Source organism: Callorhinchus milii, unplaced genomic scaffold (assembly GCF_018977255.1).
Source record: "Callorhinchus milii isolate IMCB2004 unplaced genomic scaffold, IMCB_Cmil_1.0 Scaffold7, whole genome shotgun sequence".
Taxonomy (NCBI): domain Eukaryota; kingdom Metazoa; phylum Chordata; class Chondrichthyes; order Chimaeriformes; family Callorhinchidae; genus Callorhinchus; species Callorhinchus milii.
The window spans coordinates 2,837,653-2,861,519 of record NW_024704748.1 but is presented as its reverse complement, the minus strand read 5'-3'; the positions used below and the strand labels follow the sequence as shown (position 1 = coordinate 2,861,519).

Here is a 23,867-nt window from a genome sequence, read left to right as displayed (position 1 = left end):
TTTGAGAGACAGAATTTTGAAGCACTGATGTTTGTCCTGTGCCTTGTAAGATCTGTCGCTGTGATCCCCTAGTGCACCATTGCACAAGGGGATCACAGCGATATTCGCCCACAAATATACGGTCAATTCACTTTACAGCCTATTCTGCGAAGCGCTTTGAGACATCGAGAAGATGCGAAAAGCGCTATATTAAATGCAAGGATTATTATTATTATTGCCCATCACAGCAGGTGGGCTGGGACGTCTTCCTGACGTGAAAGGCGCTATACAAATGTAATTTGTCGTTTGTTGTTATTGACGAGGGTCGGTGAGGCAGATATTTTTAAAGTTTTTTTTAGGGGATTTTTACCCCCTGGAAAGGAATCCATCAACTGACTAACAACCGAGTTGCTATATATTGCTAGGTAAACACAAACGTGTGGAGTAAGGAAACTTGCCTAACGTTTTGCCCTGGGCTTAGCCTGAATGTAAATACATTTTCCAAACACTGGCTTAGGATGGTTGCTATGTACTGTTGGGAAACTTGGTTATTAGCACAGTCTGCTGGGCTCCCTCAGCTTAGCAACTGCATTATAATTAAAGCACTAAACAAATGGCAGACTTCCTGGTCATCAAATCGTTGCTGACATTGTTTCAAGCACATTGCACAATGACATTACTTCCTGCATATGTGCTGTTCACAAGTAATAATAATCCTTGTATTTGATATAGCGCCTTATTGTGTCTTCGAGACGTCTCAAAGCGCTTCACAGAATATATTGTTAAGTGAATTGACTGTATATTTTGTGGACGAAACGCAGCAGCCAATTGCCCACAGCAGCGTCCCATGGACTATCTTGGATTGAGTGACATAATTTTTTTCCATTATTATTTCTTTTTTTGATGGGACTATTATCCTGGAAAAGCGATCCGCCAATCGACTCACAACCAGGTTCCTACTTACTGCTAGGTAAACAGAGGCGTGTGGAGTAAGGAAACTTGCCCAACGTTTCTCCCTGCCCCTACAATCGAACCAAGGTCCTCTCGCTTGTGAGGCGAGTGCTCTAAACACTAAGCTACGGGACTCCTATTGTTTCAACACTAGAAAGCATAGTCCAATCTGTGCTGGGTAGGATGTGCGCTGTCAAGTTTTCTTTAGAGTGTATAATTTCTGGTCATTTCATGGATCTTGTGCACTGAAAGGCTGCAGTAAAATTGCAGCTGAATGATCTGTGCTTACACAAGCTGCTTGTTGTTTTGTCTCTCAAATCCTATTGAAGTCTCAATTTGTGCTTTCAGATCCCAGGCTAATTTGAATTTTATGTGAGCAATTGCTTATGACAAGGATAAGTATAATACAGTACACAGCGAGAAGGATACTGAGACAGGGGTTGTTATGGCAACACAGAAGAGGTCCTCTTGTCTTTTTGTTTCGGTCGCTGCTTTTACATATGGAAAAGCTCGGGACTCTTTTGTCCAGGCTGAATAACGCCCGCATACCTTTTCTGCTTCCTCGGTACCCTGGTTGATTCACAGACCGTCCAGATGGACATCTATGGTCCATCAGTGGCACAAAAGGTGCGGAGTAAAAACTAGTCAAGATACAGAATTTGTTCCTTTTCTTGCTCTCTCTCTCTCTCTCTCTCTCTCTCACACACACTCTCTGTCTCTCTCTCTGTCTGCCTCTGGATGCTGCTTTGTGGCTCTGATCTACAACCAGACCCCAGCATACGTATTGACTGTAAAAGCAACCAGTGAACCAATAAGTCTGGCCAATGTGATTTTAATTCGTTTGCAAAGATGTTAAAGATCCTGTGGTGCTGTTTGAAAAGAGTCTCTCCCAGTGTCCTGGCCAACAACCCTCCAGATTAAAAAGACCGGTCATTCGCCTCAATCCCCATGTTAGGACTTGGAATCACATACAGTAGTCCAAGCGGACCCTCCAATGAAGCACTGGGGGTGGGGTGTTGCATTGTCAGAGGTGCCGTCTTTCAGATGAGACATTAAACCAAAGTCCCGTCTGTCTGCCTGTTCAGATGGACATTAAAGATCCTGTGCCATTCAGAACAGTTTCTCTCTCCTGGTGTCCTGGCTAACAATCCCCCAAATAAAATTGATCACTCGCTCAAAGGATGTTTGTGGGACATTACTGCGTGCAAACTGGCTGTCGTGTTTCGCCCACAAAATACACAGTCGTTACAGTATATCCTCGACATCTTGAGGACATGATAAGACCCTATACCAAATGCAAGGATTATGATTATTATTATTATTCATGTTCATGGCTGTTTGGGGGATGATGCTGTGCACAAATGGGCTGCCACGTTCGAAATCGAATACACCGTCACTACACTTTGATCTGTTGTGAAGCGAGTTGAGAAGTGTTGACAGGTTGCTGGTGGAAGCAAGCAACTTGTCTCTCTGTATTCTTGGCATGGGCTACAAGGAAAGTTCACAAGAAAATATCAAAACCTTTACATGAAAGAAATGCACTTTTAATCTTTTAGCAAGCATTTCTGCGGATGGAAGGTCAGTAAAACTTCGCAAACTCCAGCTTTGCCAATAATCCTCTCCAATCCAAAACTCATCAACAAAGTGAAATAAGCAAAATAAATCCAGCTGTTCAACTCAATACCGTTTGTCGTCTGAACGCATACTTACTCGTTTGTATTCCTCATTCCTTGCACTCCGCAGACTGTAACATGTACAGTCACTACACTTTACAGTAAATCCTGTGCAGCGCTTTGAGATGTCCTCCCGACATGAAAGATATCATATCAAGGATTATTAGTACTACTGGTACACATAGTAGGGGTACACATGCGGAATGTGAGTGGAAGAGGGGTTTGAAGCTGACGGGGATTGGGTGGGGGTTGAGGTGAAAGAGGGTTTGAGCTGAAGAAGCAAATTAGATTTGGATGGTGCCTTTCACATTTGGAGGACGTGCCAAGGTGCTTGACAGACAGGGATTTGGACGCAGACGAACGGGCAAATCAAGAAGTTGATATTCCGTGCTTTTGCAAAATATATTGGACTAAAAAGGGTAATATGCCCTGACCACAGATGGCTTAATATTTTGTGTTGTTATGGATATTCATTTTGTGTTACAATGTGTGCCCTTAGAAAGAAAGCGAGAGGGACAGCATCAGAGAGAACAACAATAACAAAATTACATTTGTTTAGCGCCTTTCACATCGGGTGGATGTCCCAAGGTGCTGGACAGACAGAGTTATGGACCCGAGCTGAGGCTTTGGGGTGTGGGAGGATGGAGTGCAGGGGGGGAAGCAGGGAGATCGAAAGCACGGTTGAAAAGGAGGGTTATGAGGTAGGTCTTGAAAATGGCGAGGGAGGGGGCGAGATGGAGGGACTATGGGATGGAGTTCCAGAGGGTGGGGCAGAGTGGCGGAAGGCCCACCTGCCGATAGTGGGGCGAGTGAGGCAGGGGATGTGAAGCAGGCCAGAGCCCGCTGAGTGGAGGAACCGAACAGCGTGGTAGGGGGTGAGGAGGTCGAAGAGGGAGGCGGGAGCAAGACCATGGAGGGCTTTGAAGGTGAGGACCAGGATCTTGAGCTGTATCCTCTGTGTGATGGGAAGTCAGTGGAGTCTGGCGAGGATGGGGGTGATAGGATCACGGAGCCTGGTGCGGGAGAGGACACGGGCTGCAGAGTTCTGGATGATCTGCAGCCTGTGTTGGGAAGGCCGACAAGCAGTGAGTTTGCATAGTCAAGCGTCGATGTAATGAAAGCATGTTTGAGGGTTTTGGCAGCCTGCGGTGTGAGACAGTGTTGGAGCCGGGCGACGTTGCGGAGGTGGGGGAAGGCAGAGCAGGTCATGGCGCAGATGAAGGGTAGAAAGGATAGTTGAGGATCAAACAAGACCCGTAGGTTCTGGACTGGCTCAGTGAGGTGGAGAGTGCAACCATGGATGGTGATGCTGTCAGCGCCTGAGGTGAGGAGGCGCTGACGGAAGCCTCGGTCTTGTTAACGTTCAACTGAAGAAAGTTATCTCTCATCCAGGACTTGATGTCTGACAGACATTCTGTCAGGACAGCAGTGGTCGTGGAGTCGAGGATGGAGGCAGAGTGTAGAGTTGGGTGTCATCCGCATACATGTGGAAGTTGACCCCATGTCTGTGGATGATGTCACCAAGAGGGAGCATATAGATATTGAAGAGGAGGGGACCAAGGACAGAGCCCTGAGGAACACCGCACAAGACGGTCAGGTGGCTAGAGGAGAAGTGCAGGCGGTGTGAGATATGAGAAACGAAAGATATGGAGAAAGATTAGAGTCTGCAACTCGGTTGCTTTCTCTTGCTAAATTTATGCATGCTGTACAGCTGTTTCCTGTGTATCCACATATAAGCAGGCCCTTTTACCTCTTATCAGTCAATCCATTGCAGCGGAAAAATGAGCGTTATCACGTCGTGACTATTAATAATTCAAGCGCTTTGGGATGTCCTCCCGACGTGAAAAGCGCTATATGAAATGCAAGGATTATTATTATTATTATTATTCTTTGCATTTGGTATAGCTTCTTATTCCGTTGTTCGGACGACTCAAAGCACTTCACAGGTCTTCACCGTGAAATCTAGTGACTGTGTGTTTGTAGGCAAATGTGGCAGGCAATTTGCACATCTTAAACCCCCACAACTTGCCATGAAGTGAACGCCTAATTTTATCTGTGGAGGAACCCACGGGAAACTCCCTTCTCTTTTTGAATAGCACCTTGGGATCTTTAACATCCACCTGAACAGGCAAACAAGGCCTCGGTTTAACATTTCATCTAAAGGACAGCACCTGTGACAATCCCCCCCTCCCCCACCACAGCATTGGAGTGTCATCCTGGGCAATGTCAGTTCAACTCCAGTTGTGGGATTTGAACCCATGATCTTCAGACTCAGAGGCAAGAGTACTAATCTGACACACATGCCAGAAATAGACAACGTTTACCTGTTAATGGCCCACACGTAGGTGGCTGTGCAGTACGCTTGCAAGTCCGTGTGGGTGTTGAAACATGGGCAGCAGCTGTTTCCTAGTTTCAGAGGTTCAGTTCATGCACTGCTTTAAAACCACGGACTCTTTACAGACAAGATCCCAATAATAATAATAATAATCCTACATTTGATGTAGTGCCTTATCATGTCGTTCAGACATCTCAAAGCAATTCACAGAATATACTGTAAAGTGGATTGACTGTATATTTTGTGAGAGAAACGCGGAAGCCAATTGCGCACAGCAGCGTCACACAAACAGTCGTGACCAAAGTGCACTCACATTGTGAAGAATGGCCCCTGGAGTGGAGTTTCTGGGCCATGATTCAATACCACTACTGATAATAAGCATTGCATTTGATTTTTTTATGATATACCACCTTTTACGTCACAAGGACATCACAAGATTTACCATGAAGTGTGATGACTGCGTTTATAGGCGAACGCAGCAGCCAATTTATGACATGAAATATGCTTTATTATATGCAAGGATTATTATTATTATTATTTATTTTCATATTTCTGTTCAATATGCTGGACGATATTACCAAATAGCCTGGCTGGTATGAATGACGTGCGTTGTGCAGTTTTCTCATTAGCAGAGATTGCTTTTGCCTGTTTAGCAGCATTGGCTTTCATTTCTAATCCAATATATTTCATAAAGGGCTTTTATTTTACTTTACATGAGAGGCAAGTTATTATTACTATTATTATTATCTTTGCTGAAGATATTAATTTAGATTTGCCGCAGGATGGCAAACGCTCTCAATGATGTAGATCGGTATCGAGCAATCACAATTGGGATGCGTTAATTAAAACTATCCAGCGTGATGTTATCAATGTGGATGGTTATGATATAAAACCCAGGTCCAGGACAGGTCTTCTGCCTGTTGCTGGTAATTGGAAGTGGCAGGGTGCTGCTGTCTATTTGCCTGCCAGCGACTTGTACCCTATAACCATGCTCAAATTGAACTGACGTGCGCCATTGGATGAAATTACCTTGCAACCACTGACTGCAAACATTTCCCCGGCTCGTGAGCAGCATCAGGACCCATTGAAAGCAACAGAACAGCACATCGAAGGGGAGGGAGGGAGGCAAAGAGGAAGAGAGAGAGAGAGAGAGAGAGATTGTTTTTTAAACTCTGTGGAGCAGCGAGCAATTGAAGCTGGGAGAATAATAATAATAATCCTTGTGTTTGATACAGCGCCTTATCAGTTCTTCGAAACGTATCAAAGCGCTTCACAGAATATACTGTAAAGTGAATTGACTCTTTAGCTTGTGGGGGCGAAAATAAGAAAGCCACTGGGGGGGCTATGAGAAGCAAAAGGAGTTCCTTCTGCCCACAGGAAAGACTATAAATACCTTTCAGAATTTTAAGTTGGGCAGAATTCCCCAAAGCAAAGATGTGATGCTTAATTGGTTGCGCACTGGACCTTTGCTGTTGCTCTGCTGTTTTGTTCATTCATTCAGTGTCTACAGTAGGTAGTGTCCACTGGTTTTACCAGTAAAAGTTAATGCATCTACGCAGTCTGGCCTGGGCTCAGAGTAGCTTAACGGCATGAAAACCGCTTTGGAGAAACTAACGATTGTAATATAATTGTAGCTGAAGTGATTGAGGCTTTGCTGAAAGCTCAAGGTTATTTGTGCCCGAATAAAGGCAGCATAAAGCGAACCATTCACTTTATTTATAATTATAATCCTTGCATTTGATATAGCGCCTTATCAGGTCTTTGAGATGTCTCAAAGCGCTTCAAAGAATGTACTGTAAAGTGAATTGACTGTATATTTTGTGGCGAAACATGGCAGCCAATTGCACACGAGCAGTGTCCCACAAACAGTTGTGGATTGAGTCACCAATTTTTTTTAAGGGATTATTACCCCAAAAAGCGATCCTCCAATCGACTAATAACCGGGTTCCTACTTACTGCTAGGTAAACAGAGGCGTGTGGAGTAAGGGAACTTGTCCAACGTTTCGCCCCGCTGGGGAATCAAACCCAGGTCTCTCGCTTGCGAGGCGAGTGCTCTGACCACTGAGCTACAGGACTCCACAAAGACATTGGGTCATTCAGCCCATCAAGCCAGTTTCACCAATGCATGAGGTCATTTAATCCCATTTCCCCACCTTTTCTCTATACCCCTTAACACCTTTATTTCCTAATGTATCTACCGATCTCCCTTTCATCTCAATTGATTCTGCCTTCCTCCTCTCTCCTCTCCCCCTCGCAACAAAAGCACATGGTTAGATACCTCAAACTTTTTTACAGCACATCCCGCAAAGCGCTTCGAGGCGTCTCGGCGACACGATAAGGCGCTGTGTCAAATACAAGGATTTATTATTTTACCCTTCTTGGTTCGTTCCAATGGTTCACATGAAAAATTCTAGACTTCTACACTATGCGCTGCCCGCTCTCCGCAACTGACATATTGCAAAGAATTGTCACAAATCCGAACATCTGTTGAGTGCTTTCACATCTTGTTTACCTGCAGAAGTGCTGCTAAAAGCTACTATCTGCAGCTGCTCATTCTGGTTTATTTTCAGATCAAAGCTTCTATTCTCTGCTCTCCTCCGCTCCCCATCCCTCCACCCACCCCTACCCTCCCTCTCGCCCCCCCACCCCGCCTCTCAAACTGACACAGATCAATACTTCATATTTCCTCCTCGCTTTACACAAAGTAAAATATCACAGTTGCGGCTGCCGAGCACTAAAAGGGTGTCAGTGTGTAAGAGCTCCTGAACGAGCTGGTGGGGGGGTGTTTGCATCAGTGTTTCCAGTAAAATGGCACTCGGTAGCCAGTGTTTGCCATTTACCTGCCTCTGACATTATTGGCACAGCTAGAGCAACCTTCCCGAGCTTCCAGCGTATTTAATTCCTCCATTCGATTCCTGTAATTGCTGTTTAGTCAAAATGGAACAGCAATTCATGATAATTATAGGACAATTTTGCTCCTTCACATGTCATAGATAATCCATCTCCTCGCACCATTCCAAGAAACAGTGGAACGGTGCTTTTTCTCTCTCTCCCGACCCCACCTCCCCCACCCCGACTCCCTCTGCGTTAAGAGATAGAATGTTCCGGATCGTTGAACCTTTTCCATTTTTTTCTTACTTAGTGTGGACTCAAACTGTTCTGTGGGCTCCACACAGCACCCCATGTGTTGTCCCGATACTGCTGATGGCTTCTGTCATTCACTCCCAAGGTGGGGGCCACAGGACCACCCATCTTCGCAGAGGGGCAAGAATGCTAGCCAAGAAGGGGGTTACCATACAGGCCTGTGGTTAGAGCACTTGCCTCGCAAGCGCGAAGACCTGGGTTTGATTCCCAGGCAGGGCAAAATGTTGGGCAAGTTTCCTTACTCCACAAACCTCTGTTTACCTAGCAGTAAGTAGGAATCGGATTGTTAGTCGATTGGCGGATCACTTTTCCAGGGATAATGATTCCTTCCCAAAAAATAATAATTTGATTACCATGACTGTTTGTCGGACACTGCTGTGCACATTTGGCTGTTGCGTTTAGCCCACAAAACAATTCACTTTACAGTATATTCTGTGAAGCACTTTAGACGTCTTGAAGACATGTTAATAATAATAATAATCCTTGCATTTGATATTGCGCTTTTCATGTCTTCTCGGTGAAAACGGCAGCCAATTGCGCACAGCGGTGTCCCACAAACAGTCGTAGATTGAAAATGACCAATTTATTATTGTTTTTGGTTTTGGAGGGATTATTATTAGGCTCTGTGTGGAGTAAGGAAACTTGCCCAAGGTTTCGCCCTCTGCCGGGAATTCAACTCAGGTCTCTCGTTTGCAAAGCGAGTGCTCTAACCACTGAGCTACAGGACTCCACCGTCCATGATAAGACGGTATATCAAACGCGATGATTATTACTTTTATTATTCGCTCAGTTCTCGGCTCGCATTGACCTGCATTGGGACAGACTGGGCTACCAGCTACCTGGCCCGATTCCCAGAAAATATTTGCGTTCTTAAAAGGCTTCACACTCTGAGGAAGCACTTATCTCGCAAGTGGCCATCGTGCAAAATTGGAGGCGTTCAATCTACTTTCAGTTGCCGAGCTTGACGGAAATGTAGGAATGTAAGCAGCCGTTTCATGTCAGGCACCTGTAGGGGTGTTTCCGACAATGAGTTTCGGGATGGGTTTGCGGGTAAAGGAGTTTGCTTTCTCACAAAGAAAAAAACCCACATTTATTTATTGTTGCCGACATCTATAGATTCTCTCGCCCACACACACACACAAAAAAAATACACCTGTGTGACGAGGGCAATAGGAAATTCTAAAAAAAAAAGTCCCTTCTGTATATGCACATCAGCATTCACAAACAGTCCTGGATTGTGATCAAAGGTTCTGTCTAGGTGCCAGTAACCCTTGTTTCATGTTGTAGCTTGGTTTTGAATACTTTCTCCCTGTCCATCCCATGAGCACACACTGACACGGACTAGTTGGACCGAATGGCCTTTTTTTTTGAGGGGGTGACTTGATTCTGCGCATAGAAAAAGCCACACTCCTCTGTTTACCTAGCAGTAAGCAGGATCCCGGCTGTTAGTTAATTGATGGATCGCTTTTCAAGGGGTAATAATTCCTTCAAAAATAAATGGTGACTCAATCCACAACTGTTTGTGGGACACCGCAATTGGCTTTCACGTTTCGCTCACAAAAGATACAGTCAAATCACTTTACGGTATATTCTGTGAAGCACTTTGGGATGTCTCGATGATGTAATAAGGTGCTATATCAAATGCAAGGATTATTATTATTATTGCAGCATTTCCCATGTAGAATGATATTTGACCACAGAAATGACTTGGCTGATCAGTCGTTTGAACAGTTGTTCCAACCTACACTCTGCTAAGCTACTGAGGAAATTGATGGTATCTTTCGTCTGTCAGCAAACGTTGTCTTTCATCCATCTCCGTCAGTTTCTTTATCATCGGAAGTGTTTGACATGTGGTCCTTACCTGCCAGAGGGAAGAAAGAAATAATGCAACAAAAGATACAATAGAGTTAGTTTTTTTTTTAAAAAATGACTTACAATTCACTTTGTTCCACTATCTCCTTAACCCTTTCTTCTCAGGGGACTGCAGAGAGCAAATGATCCCACCACTCCCAACACACACAAACACACACGCGCAATCTTTTCACAGAACCCGTCGGAGTCAGCCTGGCTCAGTTGGTAGCTCTCTCACCTCTGAGACAGAAGGTGGTGGGTTTGAATCTATTATTGAGCTCATAGTCTAGGCCAGGGTGGGCCACCACAGGCTGATTTCATCCCTACCCCCCCCGCCCCCCTCCATTTCATCTGGCCCACCCGCCCACCTCCATATCCCATAATTATTATGTTGTGTTTCTGGAAAGGAAACAAAAGAATATTGCTTATGCTGCCCACGGATGTTTCTCAAATAGAGCATCCGTCCCTCAGCAGCCAAAAGGTTGGACCCCCCCCTGGTCTAGGCTGACACTTCAGTGCAGTGCTGGGGGGTGATGGGGATGGGGTGGGGGTGGGAGAACTGTAATATCCGTTGGATGAGATGTTATACCAAGTTTGGATGTTTAGGTGGATGTTAAAAATCTCATGGCACTCCTTAGAAAGCGAAGGGAGTTTCTCTCAGTGTCCTTACCAGCAATCCCTCAAATGAAATCGGTCATTCCCTTCACGGCCTTTGTGTGGCTGTGCGCGAATTGGCTGCTACATTCACCTACAAATACACAGTCACTACACTTTACAGTAAATCCTATGAATTTACCGTAAGGGTGGTCCGACAATGAGCTTTGGGTCAGGTCTGCGGGTAGAGGAGTTTGGCTTTCTATGCAAAGGAAAAAAAGCATTGATTTATTGATACCAATATCTATAGATTCTCTCGTCTCCACACACACACACACACACAAAACACCTGTGTGACGAGGGAAATAGGAAATTCGAAAAAAAAAGTTCTTCTGTATATGCCCATCAGCATTCACAAGCAGTCCTGGCTTGTGATCAAGGGTTCTGTCTAGGTGCTGTAGCCAGGAGTGCTTGTTAAGGTCCAATTCTGAGATGAAAGGTATGATTAGCTTGTGGTGTGTTTGCTTTTCAGGCCTGCAAAAGGTTATTGCTTCCTGTAATTGTACTGCTGCTTGTCATGATGTGTTCTCCACACAGCTAATCATTGGCTTTTAATTGCCTTAGCGCCTGTCTCCATTCTCCTAGTGATCTTTGAGCTTCAGTGCTGTATCCCGGGCTGAAAATGAGGTGCATTTAAGCACACAGTCTACTTTCCCCGTCTGTATTAACACCATTTAAAAAATATATATATATAACGTGATTTTAACACTGTGTTGTTAATACTCTGCTAGAGATTGACAAAGCTGCAGTTTTCTTAATACTTTGAAGGAGATCCTGGTCCTCACATACAAAGCCCTCCAAGGCCTCGCCCCACCCTACCTCTGCAACCTCCTAAACCCCTACCAATCCGCTCTTTCCCTCCGCTCAGCTGGCTCTGGTCTGCTCCACGTCCCCCGACCCCCCCGCCCCACCCGCCCCACCCGCCCCACCGTTGGCGGGAGAGCCTTCAGCCACTCTGCCCCCAACCTCTGGAATTCTATTCCCCAGTCACTCCGCCTCGCCCCCTCCTTAGCCTCCTTCAAGTCCCACCTCAAGACCCTCCTCTTCGACCATGCCATCAACCACCCCTCTTCACCAACCCTCCCTTACCCCCCCAACCCCAACTCGGGTCTGAAATGCTGTACTCTGTCCAGCGCCTTGGGAAGTCCTCCCGACGTGAAAGGTGCTATACAAATGTAATCTTGTTGTTGTTGTCATCACCTCTTTGAGATGTCTCAAAGTGCTTCACAGAATATACTGTAAAGTGAATTGACTGTATATTTTGTGGGCGAAACGCAGCAGACCATTGCACACAGCAGTGTAAAACAATCATCCTGTTGATAATAATGCTACTGTCATTTATTGTAGCTTGGAATGAATTGAACATTGTACAACGTGTTGAGATGACCTGCAACTCGAACAATGCCTCCAGTTCTTTTGCAGTGAACTAGATGGGGACCGGGTGGATGGACGGAGTGGGTGGGGGTAGCAGGTGGAAGGGTGGGGGGGAATTTATGCTTTCAAAAAATATAGCTGTGTTATTGTATTCACACTGAAGATCTGGCTTGTACATGGAGCTATCTGTCTGCCCTTTTTTACGCCTGATCCCCTGCTTAAAATTCAGTGCAGCCTGATGTGCTGATTGTCTTATCTCTCTGCTGCACAAAAAAGATCAGAATGGTTACGTTTCATGAGAATACCTTGTGAAAAAGTGTTGCACTTACAATTTTGGAAAGCGTCAATTGGCATCGGGTTTGTGATACATTACATACATTATATGCAATTAGGTTCCGCCCACGGACCTACTCGGCTCAGACTCCCAGCTCAGGTGCCCAGCCAGAATTGTTAAGAGCTTTGATGCGTCTTCTTGACGTGAAAGTAGCTGTGTAGATGTCATTTGTATTGTACAGGATGACCAAAAGGTTGTGATACCATTACAACGTCTCATAAGCCTTAAAGAAATGATGATTTTTTTNAAATAACAGGATAGATATCACAACTTTTTGGTCACCCTGTATATCAAGGAAGTGAGAGTAGGAGCAGGGTTAAATAGAGAGGAGGAGACAGTGAGGTTGTGATGGTGAGGAATAACAGCCAAGCACGTTTGGGGAGTGTGGGCAGACCACAGTTGTTGATTCTGGGACTTTGAACGTTTTGGGGGATTTGGGAATGTTTTGAGATTTACCAACTCAATGCCCGACAACCGGAAGTTGAAGTTAAGAACATAAGAATTTGCTCGGTGAAAGAAAATCAAGGTCCATCTAGTTCGCCTTCCACCATCCTGGCAGTGGCTTGACATGTCTTTCCCAAACTATATACCGTATCCCGAGAGATTATTTTCTAGCAGAAATCTAATGTGTTCTTGAAACAAACATTTTCTGCTCACTGTCTCCCGAGGGAGCCTGTTCTGTACGTTTACGACTCGCTCACTGAAGCTGTGTTTCCATAGATTTGTTCTGAATTTACACCCCTGCCACCCTCTCCTTCAATCGCAGGACATGTCCTCTGGTTCTACTGATCAGTACTAGAATTCGCACAACTGGGCAACCAAGTTCACCCAACAATTCCCACAAATATCATGCTATGCCCGGGATTGAACTCCACCTGGATCTTAGCCTGTGAGATTTGCTGTGTACCTGTGGTGATGTGAGATATGATGTGCATTCTCATGCGCTATTTTATTAGACAGAATTGACCATCCGCAGTGGATAGAAAGTCATTTGGCCAGTTATGCGGTTTCTAAGTGAACGGAAAGTGTTCCAAACGTGGACCTTTAAAATGGTTTAATGGGTTAATTATTTAAGACAATTGGCAAAAGAACCAGAGGGGAGATGAGGAAATTTTGTTTTGCGCAGCACGCTGTTGCGGTATGGAATGCACTGCCCGAAAGGCAGATTCGATAATAACTTTCAAGCGGAGGGGAGTGGCACCGGTTGGAACGTGCTTTCAAAGAGCCAGCACAGACACGATGGGCTGAATGGCCTCCTTCTGTGCTGTATGATTCTCAGATGTATAGAGGGATGCCTGATATCAACACAAGGGATGATGCCATGTCTGTCTCTCTAACTGCATGGCATTGATAGCAATCTGCTCCAGCACACTAATAACTTGAGGCTAATTATGCCTTTTTCTTTAGGTTGACTATGCAGCTTGATTTCAAACCACCAGTAATCTAATCCTCAAACCTTTCTGTTCAGTGTAAGAAAATCACTGTTGACATGCCTGCCAGCTGTTCCGGCAGCAAGCCAGTAACATTTCCTTGACCTTTCAGTTGAGTCAGTGAGTAAGTTGGCGAAAACGGCAAAAAGATTTATGTCAGTTGCAACTTTGGTCATGCTGATGACTTAAACCTTCAGAAGTTACAACTGTTCTCTCTTGCAGAAGGGCTTGTATTAAAGATCTCCTAAGTGGAGTCCTGTAGCTCAGTGGTTAGTGCACTCGCCTCGCAAGCGAGAGACCTGGGTTTGATTCCCCAGCAGTGCGAAACGTTGGGCAAGTTTCCTTACTCCACTCGCCGCTGTAAGTAGGAACCCGGTTATTAGTCGATTGGTGGATCACTTTTCTGGGGGTAATAATTCCTTCAAAATAAATAAAAATAATTTGGTCACTCAATCCCAGACTATGGAAGCTGTGTGCAATTGGCTGCCGTGTTTTGCCCACAAAATATACAGCCATTTCATTTTACAATATATTGTGTGAAGCTCTTTCAGACGTCTTGACAACGGGATGAGGTGCTATATCAAATGCAAGGATTATTAGATCATTATTAATTATTTTAACGGTCAGCAACAAAGCTGAACTTTACAATTATAATGTGCAAATTAACCAAGACTTGGTATTTTTAGAGTGTTATGTCTTCTATGTACCCATATCTATATTTGCATAAACACTAATTTCTTCTTTGTCATTCCTGGAAATATGTTATCTGATATTTTCTCCCAGTTTTACGTAAAGATTGATGGGACATAAGAGTGCAAACATAGTATTAGGAATACATTATTCCGCCAATTCAGATTGTTTTGTTAATTTATTAGATCATGGTGTTTCCTTAACTCGAGTTTCCTTTTTTTACATAATCCTCATCCCTCCCTCCATCCCTCCCTCCCTCCCTCTCTCCCTCCCCAATCCACTTTTATACATCTCAATTGATTCCGATAAATACTGTGTTCTTTTCTGGTATTATCAGTCTTCACTTCATTGATTATATATGATTTCCGCGCTCTCTCCATCCACCATCTGCTCCCAGAATTGTTGTTTTGTTGGAAGCTGCCTTGTCCTATGGTGAGAAACCATTGCAAAGTCATTCTGAGTAAAAGCCAAGAATTATTGCCTGCTCATGGCATTCCAATGTTTTACCAACCAAAAAACTCGTGAATAGTTGGCTTCTTGGATTTTGTCTTTATTCCTCTTTTATTTAAAAAAAATTCTCATTGTTCCTCGGTTCTCTCACAAACTCGGAGCTATGTTTCAAGACCGTTGCTTCGCTTGATTACTGACTGTGTGTCTGTCTTTACTTGGCGTTTTTCAAAAAAAAATAGGTGGAACTGATAAAGGGAAATTCCCAAAGTGTGGGCTTGACTTTCCGCCACGTCCAGGGTACTGATGGGGACCCGGTGCACGTCAACGTGGAATCCGTGACACCCAACTCACCGGCTGCGGCCGCTGACCTTCAGAGGGGAGACCGGCTTATTGCCATTGGGGGTAAGTGGCCTTGCATCTCACATCTGCAGCAGAAGCTAACGGGAGCCTGCAGGTGAAAGCCAGCTCAGCAGTCAGTGAGCTTGCGACCAGATCGTTTTCTAGACCAAAGCAACGGTGCTCTGAAGGTACAGGTGTCAGCCTGACTCAGTCAGTCTGTAGCACTCTCACCTCTGACTCAGAAAGGTGTCGGTTCGAGCCCTAAGTGGGGACTTTGAAGTTACGTGAGCTCGGCTGACGCTCCAATGAGGTGCTGGGACATTGTCAGAGGTTCTGTCCTTTGGATGAGACGTCAAACCAAGGCCCCCAAACATCATTCAAGTAAACATTAAAAGTCCCTGCATTGGTATTGCGCCTTCTCGCATTGTCTAGGCATCTCAAAGAACTTCACAGGATTTAATGTGACTGTATTTGTATGCAGCAAGCCAAAATGCATTTGGTATCACAAACAGCCTTCAGGTGAATGACCAATTTTTGCTTGCTGCTTTGTAGGCATCAAGCAAAAATTGGTCATTCACCTAAAGGCTGTTTGTGATACATTTGCAAGCAGCAACGTTTCACAAGCAGCCTTTCGGTGAATGACCAATTTTATCTGAGGGTTGGTGGGTGGTTGTTGGCCAAGACACTGGGAAAAACTCCCTTCTCTTTTGAACTAGTGCCACATGATCTTTAATATCCACCTGAACAGGCACACAGGACTGAAGGATGGCCGATGAAGGACAGCACCTCCAACAATACAGCACACCCCTAGAATTGCACTGGAGTGTTAGCCTACACTATATGGGTTCAGGTCTAATGGGGGGTGTTGGGGTGTTTCAACGCACAACCTTATGACTTAGAGGTTAAAGGGGTACCAACTGAGCCAGGCTCACAATCATATAGAAAACGTATCTTAGCCTTGCAAAAGCCTAGGCTGCTAAATTTTGAATCAGTGGTGGTTTGGGGATGGGGTGGGAGGGCGGGGGGAGAATTATGTAGATGGGAGTGAAGAAAAAGCAGGTGTACAAGAACAAACCAAACTCTGTGTATATGTGTGTGGTACGTGTGTGCAGTTGGCTTGTTAAAGTAGGTTTTTTTGAATTAGCTGCATCTGGTTTGCAGGTCTGTTTTTTCCTTTACGTGAAGGAAACAGAATTGAAGCAGGTGTTCCAGCTTCGTCATAAACCACATGCTGCATCTCTCGTCAAATACCCCTTCCTACCCCCCACATCCCACATTCTCCCCCCCCCCCCCCCCCCACACACACACACAATACTCGCTTGGAAAAAATCCTATTCACTTATTTCATAGTGATCCTTTCGTCGACACTAATGTATGTTTAGAATCAAAGTGTCAACATCATTGTACACGCGCACATATGTCCTCCTGACGTGAAAGGTGCTATATAAATGTAATTTGCTGTTGTTATGTATGAGACCTCATTCTCCCCCACGCCCACTGATTTTATTTAACATCCACTCAATGGTGCACCTTGGTGCTCACCACCATCCTCTGTAATGCAAGCGCTCTGAGATACTACACTGTGAAAGGCGCTAGATAAATGTAAGTTGTTCTCGGTTGAGGTTATATTTGAAGTCGCCTATCTCGATTATGTAACTAGTTAACATGGGTCCATGTGAAGGGGTCAAGGTTTGTTGATTTGAATACATTTAAGATATCCGCTGCGTTTGCTAAAGCAATTTCTGTGATGTGTTGTGGAACATCCCTCTGATGCGAAAGGCGCTATACCAAATGCAAGAATTATTATTACTTGCATCATTATTATTATCATTATCCCGCCAGTGATGAGAGTGCTGTTACAATATCAGACAATGATCTAAAGACCTCGCTAATCGTTTCATCCAAACAAACTTGGAAAGATCTGTGATTCAGATCTCAATGAATCTCATACGAATCCAATGAGTGTGAATACCACTTAAAACCCTGCCAATCACTTAGAACACCAACAATTTATATTTATACCCCGCCTTTCGGGTCAGGAGAACATCTCAAAGTGCATCACACAACTAACTGGGCAATTCTTGTACGATTTGAATTACCGGGGTGCTCTATATGGAGTCCTGCAGCTTACTGATTAGAGCACTCGCCTCACAAGCAAGCAGACCGAGGTTGCCCTAAACCTTAGGCAAGTTTCCTTACTCCACACACACGCCTCTGTTTACCTAGCAGTATGTAGGAACCCGGTTGTTAGTCGATTGATGGATCGCTTTTCCGGGGTAATAGTCTCTTCAATAAATAAATAAAGTGGTACTCAATCCAAGACTGTTTGTGGAACACTGCTATGCACAGTTGGCTGCCGCGTTTCGCCCACAAAATACACAGTAAATTCACTTTACAGTATATTCTGTGAAGCGCTTTGAGACATCTCGAAGACTTGATAAGGTGCTATATCAAATGCAAGGATTATTATTATATCTTATAAGGCTTAAAGGACCTAGCATGAGGCAAGATGCACAGCAATTGGACAATGAAGGAAGATAGTGCAGTTACTGTATAAAATAATTTGGATAGCTCCTTTCAGGTCGGGAGCACATCTCAAAGCGCTTCATTGGATGTACTGTAAACTGTAGCGCTAGTGTAAAGTTTTTAGGAATTTTCATCTGGTAATAAATTTGTGTTTCGATGTCTCAACAGGAGTTAAAGTGACATCTTCCCCACAAGTTTTTAAGCTCATAAAACAAGCTGGTGACAAGATATTGTTTGTTTACGAGAGACCGGTTGGCAGACACCAGAATCCGCACTGCGGCTCACTCCAAGAGAACTTCGAGGACAGTGGATTTGGTTCACAATTTGGTCAGCCGGTTGTTGACGATGACAATACTTTAGACGGTGGCGACAACAGGGATTTATATTCCGACTTTGAAGAACTGGTCTGTCCCGAAATAAAACTACAGCCCGCAGAGTTGAAGGAGGATTTGACCCAAATCAACCACAGCCCAAAGCGTTCCGTAACTGCACTTGCCACAAAGCCAATGGGAACCATATCCCCGATTCTGAATCGCAAGTTGAACTTGGGCAATTATCCGATCCCATTGAAATCGCAACTGAAAGACACAACAAAACCTTCCCAACTAAAGGGTCCAGAAACTACTGACGTGACACAGCAGCCAAATAAGGTAACGCTGGGTTCTACCAACAAGCCACCTGTGCCACCGAGACCCCAAATCAAGGTGACCTTGGCTTCCTCAGAAACCCAATACTTGGTCGAAACAGCAGAGATAGCCACCGAAAGGCTGGACAAGCCCCTGCCCTTGACCAACAACGTGGAGAAAACCGCGGAGAAAGGCTTAGGCAGAGGCGCGGAGCAAAGCGAAGACCCGCCAGTGTCCAAACCGCCCGTGGCCAAGCAGGAGAGCAAGGAGCGAGTTCCGGAAGCTTCCTGCGGCAGCGCGCGCGAAGTGACCGAGGGTAGCCACACCTGGGAATCCTCGGAAACCCTGTACAAGAAGAAGAACGGGAAATGGAGCAAGGCTTCTTGCATCTTTGAGGTGGAAGGACAGCACAAGTATCTCAACGTGGCCCTGTGGTGCAGAGAGCCTTTCAAAGTAGGTGACCTCCTCTGCCTGGGTCACGCCAGCATTAAACTGGAAGAGATCGCCATGGAGTGCCTGGCGACAGCCTCGATGGAGTTTCAGAGCAATTTCAGGCTGAACGCGCCCGAGCCACGCGCTGTGGGCAGTAGGACTGCCCTGCGCAACCTGAGCACCCACAAGGGCTTCAACGAGAAACTGTGCTACGGGGACCTGACGTTAAACTTTACGTATCTGCAGGAGGGTGACTCGGAGAACTCCAGCGTTGCGGTGGAAAACGAGAAGGAGGACATTCCGCCGGAGGAGGTCTCCGCGGTCAGTAAGGAGGAGGCTAACCTCTGGTCGATGTTGAGCACGGACAACAAGCACAATTTCCAGGACACTCAGTTTCAGAATCCCACCTGGTGTGAGTACTGCAAGAAGAAGGTGTGGACCAAAGCAGCATCCAAGTGCATGATCTGTTCGTACGTTTGCCACAAGAAATGCCAGGACAAGTGTCTGGCTGAAACCCCTTTCTGTGTCACCACGGAGAGGCGGAGCGACCTGGAAGCTAAAACGTCGTTTAACAGGACGGGGTTAACCCGGCACCTCATCAATACCAAGACCCGCCTGATGAACCTCACGCAAGGGCCCCGGACCCGCCTGGCCGAGCCGGGGGTGCCCGATCTGGCCGAGCCCTCACCCAAGCACACGCCCAACACCTCGGACAACGAAAGCAGCGACACGGAAACGTACAGCGGCAGCAGCCCTTCCAAACGTCAGTCCTCCTCCTCCTCTGCCTCCGCCTCCACCTCCACCTCCTCCTCTTCCTCCAACACGGGCACGAAGCTGTCCGTCAAGAAGGAAGGAGGCCTCGACGACAGCGTCTTCATCGCCGTGAAGGAGATCGGGCGAGATCTGTACCGAGGGCTGCCCACGGATGAACGGTTTCAGAAACTGGAGCTGATGTTGGACAAGCTGCAGCACGAGATCGATCAGGAACTGGAACACAACAACGCTCTGGTCAAGGAGGAGAAGGAGACGAGCGACCCAAGGAAGAGGTTGCTGCTGGCCGCCTCTCTCTCCAAATCAGGGGAGCGGTTGCAGGCCTTGACACTACTCACAATTCACTACAAGGCAGGGGTTGAGGACCTCGAATCAAACGAGAACGCTTCGGCTTCGGAACAGCAAGGAAGGAAGGCGGTGAAGTTTTCGGACGAGACCGCCTACCCCACGACAGCGGATGACAGTGACGTGGCCGGCCACACAGACTTGCAGTCCTTCGCCGAAGTAACAACCGAGCAGTTGATCGACGGCACCGAATCCCTTTCGTAACTTTAGTTCAAGTTCCGGATAGGAAGGTCGCGCACCATAGCCACCGTTTTCTTTTCTCTCTTCCTTTTTTTTAAAAAAAACAAAAATTGGCTTCCGCTTCTGTGCAATAATGCTGCTGTTACTCTGTCTCGTGTAATTGGACTTTTAATGTGTCTATAGCCTCATTAAGCCAATGCGGCCTCTTTCGTTTTATGCTCACCTCCCCCCCCCCCCCCGCTCCCCCACTCTCCCGCCACTCCCCGAAACAAGATTGTGTGCCACAGGATAGCATTAAGCGAAACCTATTTAACTCACTGCTGGCATTGTAGCACTCCGCAAGCAAGTTCCTTGTACGTTGGAAAAGTGGGTTCAAGCTATGTCATGGGTCCAGGGTTTAGAATCGCAATCATGTCATAATTTATAATTAAGTTCACCATTTGTGTTTTATCGCATAGCCATTTTTTTTTTTTTTGCCAAACGTGTATCAAAATAGCAAACTGTGGGTGGTGGGCTTGTTGCGTCTATTAAAAAGTATTTTAGTACAAGCTGAGTTTGTTACTGTATATCTGGTAAAAAGTTTCTCCGATGTCGATATTTATAATTTAAAGAAAATGACTACTGTGGAATGCAGGGAACAAAAAATGACCTGTGCAAATCACCTTTAAAGCAATTGTAATAATGCTTATGATAAAGATGTGGCTATTTAATTCATATTTAAAATGATACATTAAACAGTGAAGCCATTCCGCTGCTGGGTTTAACACAGCTAACGTGACTTCACGGAACTATAACGCAGATAGATTCAAACACTCACATTGATAAACCCGCTGCCCACTTTCACGTAAAGAGAAAACAAAGTTAAGTGAAGCGAGGGACGTCTTTTCTGAAATGGGCTTGAGTTGATTTGAAAGGCACTGTTTCCTTTTTGTTTGTTAACTGGATCTCGATCTCTTATCACTTTTATTTTTTTAAAATCTCAACGTAAAAACAGAGGGTTGGATATTTAGAACGTCGACTGCACTGCCCAATAAAACATGATGTCGCAAGATTGTTTGGTTTGTAACTTTTTTTCATTTGAATATGGTTGTTTTGAAATGTATTACTCTGTTCATTTTTTGGTGTCGGATGTCGTTTGTTTGCGTGTTTCAAAACTACAGTAATTTCGGAAAGTCTGACTCTCTCCAGACAAGCTAATTAAGCTCAAATATTTTGTGTGGCCTGAGATTTAGTGACTGTTGCTTTTACAGGAAAGCACGGCAGCTAATCTGCTCCCAGCAGCATCCCACAAACAGCTTTGAGATGAAGGACCAAACCTGATTTATTTTGGCTTGTTTTTCCAATGAAGGTTATTCACTATTCATTTGACTGCTTTGAAAGATAGCCCCCAAATTGTAGATCACTCTTGGATAGTAGGGCTACGGCGAGAGAACAGGAGAGACATTGGAATGGAAAGGATCTAATAGGATCTAATAAATTGGTGGAACAGACTCAGTGGGCTGAATGGCCTCCTCTTTTACCTGTTTCATTATGCTCCAATGACCCAATTATTGTGAGTCGGCAGGTAACTGGAGCCTTGACCAATTTCTGATGGGGTCTTTCTGCAGGTTGCAGGCTCTTCCACTTGTCCAAATCATAGTTTATAACAAATGAGTTAGAGTAGACTCTGTTGTTTAGGAATGCATGTAACATGAGTATTCAATTTAGTCCCTACTTTTTTTCCCCAGGGTTTCTTCGAACCTAATTTCATCAGACAGATAATTAAGTTTTATCTCAGAATTTATTTCTCTGAATAAAACCTCCATTCTGTAAAGTAAAGGCTAGCTTTCACAGCTGATCAAATAATACTCTTGTGAAGAGCCTAATGCAATCTTACTGTGAGGAACAACATTCATTTGATTTCAGTCTCATTCCCAGACCCAGTCATCACCTTCGGATGCGATGTTAAACCGAGGTTCTCACTGCCTGTTCGAGTGGACATTGGAAATCCCATGACCCTATTTGAAAAGAGAAGGCAGTTTCATTCTCCCGATGTCTGGGCTAACAATCCTCCAAATAAAATTGGTCACTCCATTCACGGCTGTTTGTGGGACACTGCTGTGCGCAAATTGGCTGCTGTGTTTGTCTACAAACATTACAGTAAATCCTGTCGAGCACTTTGAGACGTCCTCCTGACAGAACCAGCGCTATATTGAATGTAAGGATTATTATCATTAAGATGTTCAGAGTGTTATTATCCTTTCTAAGAAGACAATTAGGCAAAAAGTAGATTAGACAATGTTTCCCACCGGATGCAAAGGGAAGTTGAATTCCAGTGGTAATCGTTCCTTATTTCAGTGTGCAACACATCGTGGAAATAATGTAGGTTTACGAACAGTGTTAGTAATTCTTTTCCTCTGCCTTTGCATCAACAATACAGGAAATACTGTCACAAGCAAATTGCTAATAAATGCATATTTTAGCACTTTAAGAAGCCTGGTGATTATATCATGAAATTAACATTTTCCAGACATTATGTCTTGACCAAAAGGGCATTGATATTGGACTATATGAAAACTCACTGTATTATACATTGCAGAACTAGATGATCGATGCATCGAAACTGAGAGCAGGATTCTTCCCCTTGAGCTCCTGCTGACCCTGCAAGCTCTCTAATGATTTGGGTAGCCGTAGTTGGATAAATCATGAGAAGCTTGCGACACAGTGCTTCCAATGGGTTTTAGCTGCTTTAACTCCAGTTGTAACCAGACGCACACTCTTTTGGGCTCCCCAAGAAGTGGCTCTTGCCAACCTGCCTGTTGTATGGAATTAGGTAAGCAAGGTGCCTCCCTCCAGCGAGAGAATGCACATTCCATACCAGACACATGAATGTGTACATATGTAGGTGCCATGCACATGTGGAACTCTGGTTTGGATACTCTTTAGGAACAGTGATGGATTTCCACGTGTATCAGACACCACACAGTATAAACACGGCAATTCACGCTGTGCAATAAAAACACAGAAATTCACACAGCGGCAGTCTTATGTGCAGTGATTCCAATCGATTCAGAAATTCTGTAATTCCTTAAAAGTCCAGTGAATGAATGAATGAATGGCCAAGAACTTTCGAGGGAACATTTCAACAAAAACATGCCTTCGACCAGTTCTATAACAATGTAATATAGTCTCTTAAAAGTTGCACAAGGACGGGATTCTGCTCTGCCTGAGGCTAGATCAATTAGGAGCAGAATGTATAAATCAGGCTTGATTCTCCTAATCGCTTTACTGCTAGAAGAGATATTGCCTTGCCTCCAGCAATATAAACCATTTCACATCTAGCACTTTGTCTTTTGTGCGATGCTGCTTTAATAAATGTTTATCCAGTGAATTTAATGTACTTTCTATGCTGACACAGCTGCATAATTAACTCACTCAGAGTCACTGTACTTTAAAGTGATTCAAAAAAAGTTATTGCTGTGGTATATCCCTCTAGGATCATTTTCTGTCAAATATAATTCTGACTGTGAGGAACCCATACAGGCGAGGTGCAGATTACTGCTTGACACATTACTGTTTTGGATATTAATTGTTGAAATGATGCACATTCTTTGCTTTGATACAGTGATACTGGATCCCCAAGGTGTTGTACTCCAAGGTATTGTAGAGTCATGTAGCTTAGTGATTAGAACACTCGCAAGCAAGAGGACCTGGGTTTGATTCCCGGGCAAGGCGAAACCTTGGGAAGGTTTCCTTACTCCGCAAGCCTCTGTTTACCTATCAGTAAGTAGGAGCTCGGTTGTC

The 23,867-nt window shown here is 44.9% G+C and overlaps 1 protein-coding gene across 1 annotated transcript in view; it reads left to right on the top strand.

The window, feature by feature from the left end:
- The window catches only part of pdzd8 (PDZ domain containing 8), a 78,601-nt gene extending 57,468 nt beyond the window's left edge, over positions 1-21,133 (top strand). Inside the window, exons 5-6 of the mRNA XM_042336793.1 lie at positions 15,105-15,267; positions 17,899-21,133. Coding sequence (XP_042192727.1) covers positions 15,105-15,267; positions 17,899-20,108 — 2,373 coding nt within the window. The 3' untranslated portion in view covers positions 20,109-21,133. The remainder of the gene's footprint in view (positions 1-15,104; positions 15,268-17,898) is intronic.
- The last annotated feature ends 2,734 nt before the right edge of the window (positions 21,134-23,867 follow it).